The 14,831-nt window shown below is 21.7% G+C and overlaps 5 protein-coding genes across 5 annotated transcripts; 3 read left to right on the top strand and 2 right to left on the bottom strand.

The window, feature by feature from the left end:
* Positions 1-1,407: 1,407 nt before the first annotated feature.
* Positions 1,408-2,025, top strand: PBANKA_0611300 (conserved Plasmodium protein, unknown function; the record flags this gene model as incomplete). Its single annotated transcript, XM_034563748.1, has 1 exon — positions 1,408-2,025. One exon carries the CDS (start codon positions 1,408-1,410, stop codon positions 2,023-2,025), a length of 618 nt encoding a protein of 205 aa, XP_034420613.1.
* Positions 2,026-3,136: 1,111 nt separating this feature from the next.
* Positions 3,137-4,783, top strand: PBANKA_0611200 (conserved protein, unknown function; the record flags this gene model as incomplete). The annotated part of the gene is made up of 1 exon (XM_034563747.1): positions 3,137-4,783. The coding sequence occupies one exon, from the start codon at positions 3,137-3,139 to the stop codon at positions 4,781-4,783; it is 1,647 nt and encodes a 548-aa protein (XP_034420612.1).
* A 230-nt stretch (positions 4,784-5,013) lies between these two features.
* Positions 5,014-7,863, bottom strand: PBANKA_0611100 (succinyl-CoA ligase, putative; the record flags this gene model as incomplete). Its single annotated transcript, XM_034563746.1, has 1 exon — positions 5,014-7,863. The coding sequence occupies one exon, from the start codon at positions 7,861-7,863 to the stop codon at positions 5,014-5,016; it is 2,850 nt and encodes a 949-aa protein (XP_034420611.1).
* Positions 7,864-9,603: 1,740 nt separating this feature from the next.
* Positions 9,604-10,158, bottom strand: PBANKA_0611000 (trafficking protein particle complex subunit 5, putative; the record flags this gene model as incomplete). The annotated part of the gene is made up of 1 exon (XM_034563745.1): positions 9,604-10,158. One exon carries the CDS (start codon positions 10,156-10,158, stop codon positions 9,604-9,606), a length of 555 nt encoding a protein of 184 aa, XP_034420610.1.
* Positions 10,159-12,238: 2,080 nt separating this feature from the next.
* On the top strand, positions 12,239-13,959 carry PBANKA_0610900 (HSP40, subfamily A, putative; the record flags this gene model as incomplete). Its single annotated transcript, XM_034563744.1, has 2 exons — positions 12,239-12,304; positions 12,751-13,959. The coding sequence occupies 2 exons, from the start codon at positions 12,239-12,241 to the stop codon at positions 13,957-13,959; spliced, it is 1,275 nt and encodes a 424-aa protein (XP_034420609.1).
* Positions 13,960-14,831: the final 872 nt, after the last annotated feature.

Raw genomic sequence — 14,831 nt, 5'->3', positions numbered from 1 at the left:
GCAATTTGATGTATCTTGTTCATAAAAAAATGTAGCAAATACATTATAAGAACAAAGAGCTTCTATTTATAGCAATATAATTATTAAAATATATAATAATAATATATATTTAAAACCTATATATTGGCACATGACCATATATTTACTTACACCAAACATAATTATACAAATATTTTTATATATATTTTCTGAGAATAATAATAGATAAAATTTATGGAACTTCAGTATAGTTATTCCACAAAAACCCATATGTTTTTTTTTATGAAATCATATTTGTGTATATTGATGTTTATATTTCCCCTGTTCAATTTGCGCATATGATAATCATAATTTAATGTTATATAAATATATATTTATATATACATAAATATATGTGTATTATGGTTATTAAAAATTATTTGTTAATATATTGTAAATTTTGTTATTCAAAATATTTTAAAAATGTGGAGTATAGGCTACATACTAAAATAATATTGTGCTGCAATTTTAATCTCATCTCAGGGGGTGTAAAATAATTTTCATGAATTAGAAACAATTGCAAAAATATAGTTAATATAATTACTCCTTTATATTTTTCTTTATATATTATTTGTCTCTTAAAACTATTATTTTATATACATATTTTACTATTTTTTATTTATTATTATGATATTTTTTTTAAAAAAACACTGCGCACGTTTGGTGATAGTTTTATTTATGTTGACTTATTATTTAATTATCTATATTTGCTTTAAATTTAATCACTATTTTTATTTTTTTACACACATGGCATTTAATGTAAAGCTTATGTTAAAACTTAAGCACAATAAGCATGTGTATAGTATATATAATATATTTAGAGAGTATAAATAATTACACAATTTTCACCTTAAAATAAACCTACTTTTGTTATGTTTTTTTTTAATTTATTTTTTTTTATTTATATTTTTTTATTTATATTTCTTTATATTTAATATAGAAAGTGTTTTCAAATCAAAAATAATATTTGTTGCCAAAAAAACAAATAAAAGAATGAATAAAGCTTTAATTATTACACCAATGTTAAATAACATTTGCCAGCATTAATATAATTGCGTATTTAGTCAAAATATATAGAGCTTCAAAAAATAAAAATAAATTATTGTAATTCAATACACCAAATAAGATGAGAGCAAAAACAGCAAATCATATATTTAAAAGGTAAAATAAATTAAACAAAAAACACATTCAAATGCTTAAATAACACACGAAATTGTATTGGTATTATTTTATTTTGAAAATTGTAATAGTATTATAAATTTGTATTGAGTAAGCATATATAGAAAGTGTTAGATTATTAAAAGAATTTCAAAATCAAAAGGAAATACTCATAAAAAAAATTGAAAAAAAATATTATATATATATAATCAAATATACTATGAAGAAAATATGAAAACAGAAAATGACAATTTGAATGTTTCACGGGAAATATGTTTGATGGACTTCATTAATTGTCCGTTGTGTTATCATACAAATTTTATTAGTATGGTTTTATTTATAATTGGTAGTACATTTTTTATTTTTAATTTATTATATATTTCAGGATGTATTATTTTTGCAATAGCATCATCAATGTGCTTATATAGCAATATAATCGGTGCATATACAATTGGCGCAAATAATAAAAAGGAATTTTATGGATATATAAATTATACATTGGGATGCTTAATATTTGCAATAGGGTCAATATATTGCTGTTTCAAAGATGATAGTTTATCAGTAAAGTTATTTATTTTTGGAAGTAGTTCTTTTCTTATTGGAGCTTTGTGTTTTATATATGGAATAGATTATAGACAAATAAAAAGTATTGATTGGAAAGTTTTATTTGTATATATAGTAAATTTATTAGGATCAGTATTATTTACCATTGCAAGTTTTTTATTTTTTTATCCCCAGTTTTACAATTACGCATGTTATTTATATATTGAAGGGAGTATATTATTTACTTTGGGCACATGGTTTGATTATATTATTTATATAAATAGCAATGTCATTTTACCCAATTAATATACGCCTTAATATAATTGTATATTCATTATTGTTTTACTCAAATTTTTATTCGTAACTTTTTAAGCCACAATTCGACATATAATCAATTAGTATCAAACACACATATACTCATTTTTAGGGCGTTAACTACTAATAATGTAGCACATTTTATGAGACTGTTATCATTTTTTAGTGTTATAATTATAATTATAAGTTTGTATTTACACCCATTTGTTTAATTTATACACACTTTACTATTTTGTATATTAATCCATATACAGTAAAAGTATCGAGGTGTATGCTTATATATGCCAATTTTTTGTTTTATATTTTTTGTTTTCAAAAGAAAATATATGTTACACTGTTATACCTCATAACTATATATTTTTTTTTTTTTCCCTGTTTTATTCATTCTTGTATAAAATTACTTAAGATATATTATGTATTATATTGTTTTAAGCATATACATGAGTATGTATACATTTTTCACCATTCATATTTCATCCTACTGTATTTCATTTTTTGCCAATTGTATATTTCTGTTAATTTGCATATTATAAAGTTCTAAACTTTAAATTCAATTCTAACCAAGATCAAAAAACAGAAAAATATTTTCCATTTATCGTAATATATTTTTATTTGTTTTGAATTTTTTTTAAATAATTATGTACAGGACATAAAAAAACTTTACACAGTCATATTATAAATGAAAAAAAAAAAAAAACAGCTATATAGAACACTATGCAATAAATATTTGAGACTTCCTTAAATTACCCACTTTTTAAAGCTACACCATTTATTTGTAATTATGAAAAAGTAAATGATAATTAGCATAATTTGTGTATTTCCAAAAATGACATAGGCCTTTTTTTATTTTTGAAAAATAAAGAATAACACGAGAAAAAAAAAAAAAAAAAAAATAGCTATTTATGTGAAAAAGCTAGCACATACAAATTTGTAAATCGAAAAAATATCTATATATGTTATATATATTGTATAATTATTTTTTTATGCTTAGTTAAGATATTCTTAGATTTATAAAATTTACAAACTAACGTATTTATGTGCCCCCCCCTATGAATGCATATTTTATTTGGCCTCACCTTCGCCTTACTCTTTTTTGAGGACCATGGCGTTTTTTTCGAAAAATGTAGGAAATTTTATAAAAATAAGAAAATCAAAATTCGGAAAATTTAAAAACTTTGGATCATACAACAAACAAAATTATATATATAATCAATATGATAATTTACTAAATATAGGAAATAAAAAACCTGATGAAATAATCAATTTGTTAGATGAATTGTGTAAAGAGAAAAGGTGTGACACTGAATTAATAAAATGCATTACTGATCACATATACGATTTTAGTGATGATTTTTTTTGTCCACAATTAATAAAAATATTGGAAAATTATGTAAAATTAAAATATTCTGATGAAACATTATTAGGAATTGTATGTAATAGAATAGAAGATTTAGTTAGTTTAAAATCATGTATAAGAACAAAAAATATGATAAATATTTATAAACAACTAAATTTGCATCATCCAGTAGTTAAAATACCATTACTATCTCAATTAAATGATAATATAAATGAATATAAAAATGAGCTTGTTTCAATTGTTAAAAACATATCTTACTTATATGTTGACAATTATACTACCAATAATATTCTGAACAGATTAATTGTGAATTCAGAATATTATCAGAAAGACCTTTTTACAATTTTTGAAGGAATAAGCAGATTAAATGAATGTGAAAATATTAATACTTTTATTGAAATAGTTAACAAAAAAATAAAACATTTAGAAAGTAATAATATATGTTGTAATTTAAAAGATTTTATAAAATTTTTTAGTGCATATAAAAGGTTAAATATAAATCAGTCTACATATTTACATTCGCAATTTGAAAAAAAAATAGATAACATAAAATTAATATCACAAAATAATATTTCATACATTTTACTCGCAATGCTATCATCTAAATTTCGCCATCAAAAATTGTCTGAATTGATCATAATAAATATCGAAAATTATGTAGGAAATCTTGACAACAAAATAATGAATGCTGCATATGAGAAAATATATATCAATTTTTTTAGTTCAGAAAATACGATTAGAAAACATTGTAATAATTATATATTGAATTATTTACCTTTTCATATACTTCTTTTAACATTATTAAACTATGATAATAATAGCAATGTTTTGGCCTATTTAATAGGTATATGTATAAATGAATATATAGATTTATATGATATATCAAATTTAGTAAAAATTTTATATTCATACACTATTTTAGATATAAATAAAAAAAAATCAAATAAAATGAAAACCAAAGAATATGAAAATAATATTATAAAAATATTTTCAGCACTTGAAAATGTCTACAAAAGTGCCAGTACGAATGACATAAAAATTTTATATAATTGTTTTTTATATAATAAAGATATAATTGAAAAAAAAGAAAAATTAAAAGAAATATTTTCAGATTTATTAAATTATGAACCTTTAACATTATTACCATCTTCTTATTCAGATTTAAATTTTCAAGATCTTGAAATTGTCAAATATGCTAGCACATCTTATTTAAAAAATAATAAAAATAATAAAATTTTTTTATATCTTAACAAAAATGATTTTTATTCCACTAATGATTATATTTATGACAATTTAATTGTTAGTGTTAAATTCAAAATAAGCCTCCTCAAAAAAAAATTTGGGCAAAATCAAGTTAATATAATTTACGAAAATCAATCCCTAAAATGTTAATCTAAACATATCACTATTAAGTTATGGTATTATCGTTATTTGCTCATTTGTCTCTTTTTTTTTTTTTGTATAAATAAAAATAAACTTAAAGCGAAAATAAAATGGTTACATACATGTGTAAATGCACTTTGACTATATTTAAACAAGCCATGAAAAAAACAATTCAAAAACATTAAAAATAAATATAAAAACTAGTAAAATTATATTTTTGTTGAAAATTTTTCAAAGAATTAAATTGTCTTTATATAACATGCAACATCATCTTGTTCGTGATTTAAAGAATATCCAGCATTTTTCAAGTTATCTATATAATTTGAATTTTTTTTAATATATATAAAGCTACTATTTGAATTTGGATTTTTTTTTGAAATTGTATTAATTTGATCAATTAAAATAGAAAAGGTAGACTTATCTTTAGCATATATATAACAATGTAAATCATTTTTTTTTTCGATTTTTACTAATCCATTAATATTATTATTTTTAATATTTAATATAACATTATATAATTCATAATTGCAATTACATAGTTGATATGAAAACATATCGGATACTACATGATCTTTATTTACAAAGAAAAAGGTATTTTTATTTAATTCTTCTAAATTATTTTTAATAAATTTACGAATTAATTTAAAATCATATTCATGTATAGGCCTAGTAATATAATTAGAAAAATTGTCTAAGTTTGGATTTTCATTATGAATCATAACAAGATCAATAGGATATTTTTTTCCAATTTTATCATATAATTCATTTTTTGAATCAAAATTTATAGATTTTCTTAAAGTAAATCTCGCATCTAATGCAATCATTTTATTTCCAGATGCAAATAAAGGATTTATATCTGATTCATTAATATATGGTAATAAATCTGAAACTAATTCAGAGAAATTCATAATTGTTGTTATAAGTTTAGAAATATCACATTTCTTAAATCTTGATGAATTACCCAATAATGCATTATATATTTTTGTTTGTTTAATTGTATGATGTGTATATGAATATGTAGCTGGGGGAATTAACAAAACTGCATCTTTAAATATTTCAACATATGAACCTCCTGATCCAAATAAAAGTACAGGACCAAAACATTTATCATAATAATATCCTAATATTAATTCTATTCCATCATTTATGTCAATCATATTTTGTATAGTAACACCTTGAAATCCTTTTTCTTGTTTATGTTTTTGTACATTTTCATATATTTTTTTATAAGCATTTATTAATTCTTCTTTGGAATTAATATTTAATATAACTCCCCCTATATCCTTTTTATGTGTAATTGTATCTGAATATATTTTCATAGCACAAGGGTAATTTATATTATCAGCATTTTCTACATCTAACAATGTTTTATATATTTTTGTGTTAACAACAGGTATGTCATATGTCTCTAAAATTCGTTTTGAATCATATTCATTTAATATATAATTTTTATTTTCAAATGCTTTTTTAATTATTTCCACTGCTTTATCTTTTCGAATATTTTTAACAAAACTTTTTCCAGTATTATCAGAATTAAAATTATAATTTTTTCGTATTAGATTATTTATATAATAATTTTCTTCATCAGTTGCTAAAAAGTTGGGTATTTCTTGATATAATCCTTGTATATGTTTAATATTTTGATATAATTTTAGTAAATTTTGTACAGAATGCTCAGGGTGAACGAATGTTGGAATATTATTTTTATTCAATATATTTGAAGATTTTTCTAAAGATGCACCTCCTAAATAATTACACAATATTAATTTATTTTTTGATGATAAATGATTTTTAAGATTTATTATTTCTTGAGCAGTTTTTAAAGGATCAGTTACACTTTGAGGTGACAATAAAACAACTATATTTTTGTATTGTTCATCTAAAGCTAACGTTTCAATAGTTTTTTTATATAATTCAGGGGATGCATCCCCAAGAATATCGATTGGATTAGCTTTACTCCATGAATTTGGTAAAAATTTATCTAATTTTGATTTTAATTTATTATTTAAATTAGTTAATGATCCATCATTTTTTACTATACAGTCTACTAACAATACTCCTGGGCCCCCTGCATTTGTAACTACACATATTTCATTAGTTTCTGGATATTTAGTCAAATTTAAAATTTTACATATATTAAATAATTCTTCAAAATTTTCAGCAACTAAAACTCCTAATTTTTTCATAGATGCATAAAATATTTCATAATTACCAACCATAGAGCCCGTATGCGAAATAGCAGCTTCAGCTGCTTTTGCAGTTTTACCACTTTTTAACACAATTATAGGCTTATATAAACATATCCTTTTACATGTTTCCATAAATCTATTCATATCTCCAATAGACTCAACATATAATAAAATATATTTAGTATTATCATCATAAAACAAATATTCAATTAATTCATAAAATTGAACATCACACATAGATCCAACTGATATAAAATGGGAAAAACCAATATTATGTTGCAATGATAAATCTAAAGCTGCTGAACATATTGCTCCGCTTTGAGAAATTAAAGAAAAATGTCCTTTTAATATTTCACTATCTGCAAAAGATGCATTCATATTATGATAAGAATGTATAATCCCTAAACAATTAGGTCCGATAATTCTTATATTATTATTTTTAGCTATATCTATTATTTTTTTTTCTAATTTTAAACCATCTTCACCTGTTTCTTTAAACCCAGCAGTTATAATAATAACACCTCGAACATTTTTGTATTTTAATTCTTCCATTGTTTTAAGGACATAATCCCGTGGAACTGCTACAACAGCTAAATGAATAAAATCATCTTTAATATCTTTTAACGATTTATAACTTTCTCTATTGTATATTTTACTACCTTTAATATTTACAAAATGTAGTTTATAATTGTTTTCTCCTTTTATTAAATTATTAACAAGTGAATTTCCAACAGATCCTTTTCTTTCCGTTGCCCCAATTATAGCAATACTTTTAGGTTTAAATATATATTCTAAACTATTTTTAAAATAGGGTTTATAATTTACATTTTTATTATATTCAATCCATACACTATAAAAGTTTTTTCGGAGAAAAAAATTCTCAGTTTTCTGTATACTCATTTTTGATATATGTCGTGTGCAGGTTAAATATCTATGAACTGTTCAATGAACTATTTGTAGTAAATATAATTAACTGATCTGACGTTCTGAATGTTGTGCAAATGTATGTATAAGTTTATGTACAGTTTGTAATATATATGATTAATCAATTCATATATTTAGCTATTCCAGAGTTACAATAAAATACCTACAACTTTAGGGGCAACCTTATGGCTTGATTCTTAAATGTTGATATTTATGACTATATGTTATACAATTGCATATTCATGTACCTTTTTTGTTTTTAATTAAATTTCTTTTTATAATTTAAGATTTAAAAATTTACAATTTTTTAAGCAAAAGCTCACACTAGTAACACTCATATGCGAATAGAAATTAAATAGTTAATAATTATGTATTTTTTATTTTTATATTTAATTTATTTACACATATTTGGGAAATATTAAAATTATAAAAAATATATAACTTTTTTGAAAAACTATAAATATTAATTTTATAGAAATCTAACTTTATCAATTGTTTTTATTTTTTTTTCCATTCCTTTTTATTCTTGTTTACATTAATTTATATATCATTATTTCCAGTCGATCCACAATTATCTCTGTATTATATACAAATTATGAGAAATATGACATTCTTATTAGATAAATAATATATATATATTAAAAGTTGTGTTTGATTTTTTTTTTTAAATAAATCCTATTTGTTTATATAAGGTGAAATTCATTTTTTTTACATAGTATGGTATTCGTTTATATTTTTTTACACAAATATGCAAAATTACCCTAATTGTTGTGTGTATTGCATATATTTTCACTCATATGTTTTTAATATCTCATATATGCGCTATCTATTCAGAACTATGAAATATTAGCAGAGGAACTGCATTTGTATTTGTTTACAAAAAATAATATAATCAGGAATAAAAAACAAACGCAACATTTCGCCAATATTAAAATGGTACAAACTCGGTATATTTGAAAAGGTGTAACAAATCTTTTTGTTTAATATACTTTGGTATATATAAAATAAACAAATCAATACATATTTTTATTATTCTACAAATTTGTAAAAAAACTATAAAATTCACGTTGTATATATATATATATGGGAGATGATATAGGTGGATTATACTATCTTTCAATCGCATTTAATTTAATTTAATCTTATTTTATTTATTTTGTATTTTGGCATAAACAAGTGTGCTATTAAGCTAATATTATATGAACGGTTAATAAATTATGAATTGTTAATAAAAAAAATGAGAATAATAATTAAAATAAAATTATAAATATAAAGCCATGAAAAATAACTAGATATGTTGCTATATTTGTGATCATGTTGTAAAATATAAATGGTACGTTTGATTTATCATATTGCCTTTTATTTCTTTTAACTTATACACAAATTGACAAACATTTTGAAAAAAATAGGCAAAGTATGTTCTTCACTTTCCAAATAGAACAACATTAGACGATGCTATAAATATATTTATATTTTTATTGTCTCCTATTTTCTCTTAATTCAACATACATATTTTTAATTTAAATAATATTAAAATAAGGTGTATCCAAAAAAATTTGTGAAATATTACAAATCCATAAGTGTGCATAAATATATTTAAAAAAAAAATTATTTGATTTAAAAAATTTGTATTTTTGATAAGATATTATTTTACTTCGTTCTATAGTATTACAAAAAAAGGTGCTGATATATGGCCATCAGCATATTTCATGCATGTTAATTATTTTTTTCACGTTCTATTACTTCAGGATAAAATTTTATAAAAATAGTTGTATTTTCACTTTTATCATTTTTATTTACAGTGTGTGCAGTAACTTCAGCTTGGAATTCTGAACTGCAAAGAAAACCTTCAACAATTCCAGCAGCAAATGATGCGCAATTTATATTACCATAATCCTTTGGCACAGTTATAAATTTATTTAATAAAATATTCTGATCACATATCATATATTCATATATACTATCTTGAGATTTAAGTAAATCTGAAGAATAGTCGAATAAATATTTCCATAAATGTTTTGAAATAAATGTTAAAATATTTAATATATTTATACTTCTTTTTGTTTTATTTCGATAACATAAATACTCATTTAATTTATAACCCACACGTATTCCCATTTCATGTAAACAATCTTCTATTCTATATCCCTTTTTGCTTTTATATAAACAATATTGAACTATTTCACAAAATAAAATACTAAAGGCACTTAAACTTACATTTTTTTTTGCTTTTAATAATTCTTTTCTAATTTCGTTTTTTCCTTTATCCATTTTATATTACTTATAAAGATATTGGAATATGGAGCTGCGCTTTATTTTTATTCGAAGCTTAGAGTTTTACAAGGCGCTATTTGTTAACCTTTATTTGTTAGATTTTATTTATTAGGTTTTATTTGCTAAGATTTATTGCGGTGCTTTATTTTTTTCGATTTGCCCTCATTTTCCTGTTCGGCTTAATTGGTCTTTCATAAAATTTGACTTTCAATTTTAAAAAAAGGTGAAAAGAAAATTAGGGGAATAATTATTTATTTTTAAATGTATTTAAAAAAAAAATTATATATATGCGATTTAAAAGTGAAATCATTTAAAAAAAAATTTTACTAATTTTACATGTATAAATAATGTGCTCGTTCATATTTTATTTGGTTAAAAAAATGAAAATATTTTTGTAAAAAAAAAAGTGCAACATTGATAGAAAAGCAAATAAGTTAAGCCATAAATTATTACTTCTTTTGAAATATCTATACAAATTTTTATGGTGCCATATATATGTGAAAAAGTACTCTTATTAAATTTAGTATTTAAAATAAAATGATATGTTTATATTAAAAAAATGTTTTTAAAACAAAATAAACAATAGTTTTTAATAAAAGACTGAATGGCTTTGTTCGAATGCTAAGTTTGGAGTGTGTTAATAAAAAAGTAACCTTTATATGCATATTGTTTATTTCGCGAAAAAAAAAGTAAATTAATTTACTATTAAAAAAATATTATAATATATATATCACCAAGAAATGTTATTTTAATGGAATATACATATGTGTGTGCATATTACCCCTTATTATTTCCCACATGTTGAAAATATAGAAAATGTTGAAATGCTGAAAATGTTATTCATATTAAGGGATAAATATAAAAAGTGTTGAATATACAATTATAGTCACAAATTAGTAACAATATAAAATAGAAATATCCGTTTAAAATTATTTATATGCATAAACTGATTGGCATTGAAAAGGCTGCAACAATAATAATAGTTAAAAGTATTTAATCGAAAAATGGATATTGTTATTTCAAATAAAAATATTACAACATATACTCACATTATCAATCTTTTTATTTTTAATTAACATATAATTATAATATATATATATTTTTTTTTCCATTAAGCCTTTGAAAAATTCAATTATTATCCTTCCATTTTGTAAAACACTTATATATATATGTACATAACATAGTTGAAAAAAAAACAAAAAAAAATCCGTTTAAATTATATTTTTTATAGACAAAAATTTGTTCATAAAACTGGTATATTGTAAAAAATGTTTGTACAAATATTTTACAAACACTATAGTGAGGAAAAGGAAAAATATATTATATATAGGCGGAGTAGTAATAATATAAAATCTTTTAATTTGAAACTAAAAAATAAAAAGGATTTTATATCTTTTCCTTATATAAAAAATTTGTAATACTTGATTAAATATTTCAATATTATTTTTATTAAATATAATCCCCTTTTTTATATAGAATTATAATATTATAAAAATATAAGAATAATAGTTGTATCCCCGAAAGGCTATACATAATATATGCGCATATATATTATGTGCGTGAATTTGTTTACATAATATTTATTATAAATATAGATAAAGGGGCTTTTTTACAAATCCAATTGAATGCATACATACCCATATTATTTTATTTATACATTATACATATATAATACGGAATATTTTTAAAAAAATATAGCAAACTGTTATAATAATTAATATAGCATTATATAAAATTTATGTACTTTTACATATCTATTGCTTGCATAATTTATCTACGCAATATAATTTATTAAGTAGCACATAATAAATATTGCATATGTATATATATAATTAAATAAAAAAGGAAAAGAGAAAAATAGTAAAAAAAAAAATAAAAAAAAAATATATCAAATATAATCACGTTAATTAATTAATATATATATATATATATAGAGGAAAAAAATTAAAAAAATAATAAATGTGAATTAAAGTAATTATAATTAAGTGAATAAATAAAAAATATATTATTGTATTATATTGTAAACAATAATTCAAATTTGAAGAAACCCTAAAAAATTATAAAAAATTAATTAAGAATGTTTTTCTCTTCGGGTTTTCCATTTGACTCTATGGGCGGACAACAACCCCGTAGAAAAAGAGAAGTATAAACAAAAAAAAATATTATCTCAAAATTTTCGATCAAATTAATACATGTATATATATTCTACATATATTTATCCAGTTTATATACAGTATACAATTTTATTTCTACTATTAAGATATTAAAGAAAATTATTTCCCTCTTTTTTTTTTTTTTTTTTTTTAAATTCGTATATTTATTGTCACATTTATTATGCATATTTATGTGTGCTAAGAGAGTGATCATTATCATATATATAGACATATGTACATTATATATATGCACATATTTGATGATTACGCTTTTGGCTAATTGGGAAACTGCATTTTGAAATGCTTCACTTCTTTTTTATAACAAAAATACGATTTATCAATGCATATTCACAAAGATGATACCTTTATCTCTTGTTTTCGTTTCGTATTATTTATTTATTTTCATTTCATCTTATTTGTTTATTTCCATTTTTAGGTAAACAATTCAAAATATTATGAATCTTTGAATTTAAAAAAAAATTGCACAATTGATGAAATAAAAAAAGCATATAGAAAACTAGCGATAATTCATCATCCCGATAAAGGAGGTGATCCTGAAAAATTTAAAGAAATATCAAGAGCTTATGAAGTTTTATCAGATGAAGAAAAAAGAAAATTATATGACGAATATGGAGAAGAAGGATTAGAAGGCGGTGAACAACCAACAGATGCAACTGATTTATTTGATTTTATATTAAATGCTGGAAAAGGAAAAAAAAAAAGAGGAGAAGATATAGTTAGTGAAGTTAAAGTTACTCTTGAGCAATTATATAATGGTGCAACCAAAAAATTAGCAATAAGTAAAGATGTTATTTGCACAAATTGTGAAGGACATGGAGGCCCTAAAGATGCAAAAGTTGATTGTAAGCAATGTAATGGAAGGGGTACAAAAACATATATGAGATATCATTCTAGTGTTTTACATCAAACTGAAGTAACTTGTAATGGATGCCGAGGAAAAGGAAAGATTTTCAATGAAAAAGATAAATGTGTTAATTGTAAAGGTTTATGTGTTCTAAAAACTAGAAAAATTATAGAAGTCTATATACCCAAAGGTGCCCCAAATAAACATAAAATTATTTTTAACGGCGAAGCAGATGAAAAACCAAATGTAATAACAGGAAATTTAGTTGTTATATTAAATGAAAAACCACATACAACTTTTAAAAGAGAGGGAGTTGATTTGTTTATGAGTTATAAAATTTCTTTATATGAATCATTAACAGGTTTTATTGCAGAAATTACACATTTAGATGAAAGGAAAATATTAATTGATTGTACTAATGCAGGGCTTATAAAACATGGAGATATACGAGAAGTATTAGAAGAAGGAATGCCTACATATAAAGATCCATTTAAAAAAGGAAATTTATATATTACTTTTGAAGTTGAATACCCTATGGATTTAGTAATTACTAAAGAAAAAAAAGAAATGCTTAAAATTCTAAAAAAACAAAATGAAGTAGAAAAAAAATATGATATTGAAAATACTGATTGTGAAGTAGTTACATGTAAGCTAGTCGATAAAGAATACCTCAAACAAAGGCTTACAATGCAACAACAACAACAACAACAAGAAGCATATGATGAAGATGGCCATCAACCTGAAATGGAAGGTGGACGTGTTGCGTGTGCTCAGCAATAAAATAAGTTTCAACATATCTACTCTTATTTTGCTTTTCCATATATTTGTATGGGAATAATACAGAAAAAGAGATTCAGATTAGTCAAAGCAAACTATGGGGAATACATATAGAGATATTTATATTTTCAATATATGTAGCTGCTTTTTTTAATAGGATCAATTTCCAAGTTTATCAAATAATAAATCAAGAAATATGTACATCATATATTAATCCATTCTTTTTAAAGCTATTATATGGATAAACGAAAGTCAAAACTGGAAAAAAATTAAATATGTATAGAATCGGCATAATTCCAATATTATTGCACATTTGAAAATGTCTCTTATATATATACTAGTAAATACTTGCATCAAAATATGCATAATATATAATGGAGTGACATATGAATAGTTATCAAAAATGTTTACTCTTAAAAAAAAAAAAAAAATATTAAATTAACCATTACCCCTAAAAAGTAACATAAATATAATATGAGAAAGGAAATATATTTATGGGTGTATGAAATACTAAAATAACAATATAATTTTGTATTATGTCTAATAAAAAAAAAATACTTATATATATAGAGGATACATGTGGAAAAATATAATATATTAAAAAAATTAAGTCCCTTTTATTTTCATTTCATTTTTTGTTTCCTCTTTTTTTTGGGTTTTTGCATAGATTTTAATTTTGTGACATTTAGGGCAGAATAAATAAATGTACATATATATGTTGTTCCTAACTGCATACACATATTTTATGCATTTATATTTTATTTCATTTTTTCTTTATACAAATATTACGACATTTGTATATACATATATATACATATATGTATCCATACATGTGTGCATTGTAAACTTTTAAAAGAATATATTTTAATTTAATA

Source organism: Plasmodium berghei, assembly GCF_900002375.2.
Source record: "Plasmodium berghei ANKA genome assembly, chromosome: 6".
NCBI lineage: Eukaryota > Apicomplexa > Aconoidasida > Haemosporida > Plasmodiidae > Plasmodium > Plasmodium berghei.
Note: the sequence above shows the minus strand (reverse complement) of the source record. Positions and strands in the feature narration are given on the sequence as shown.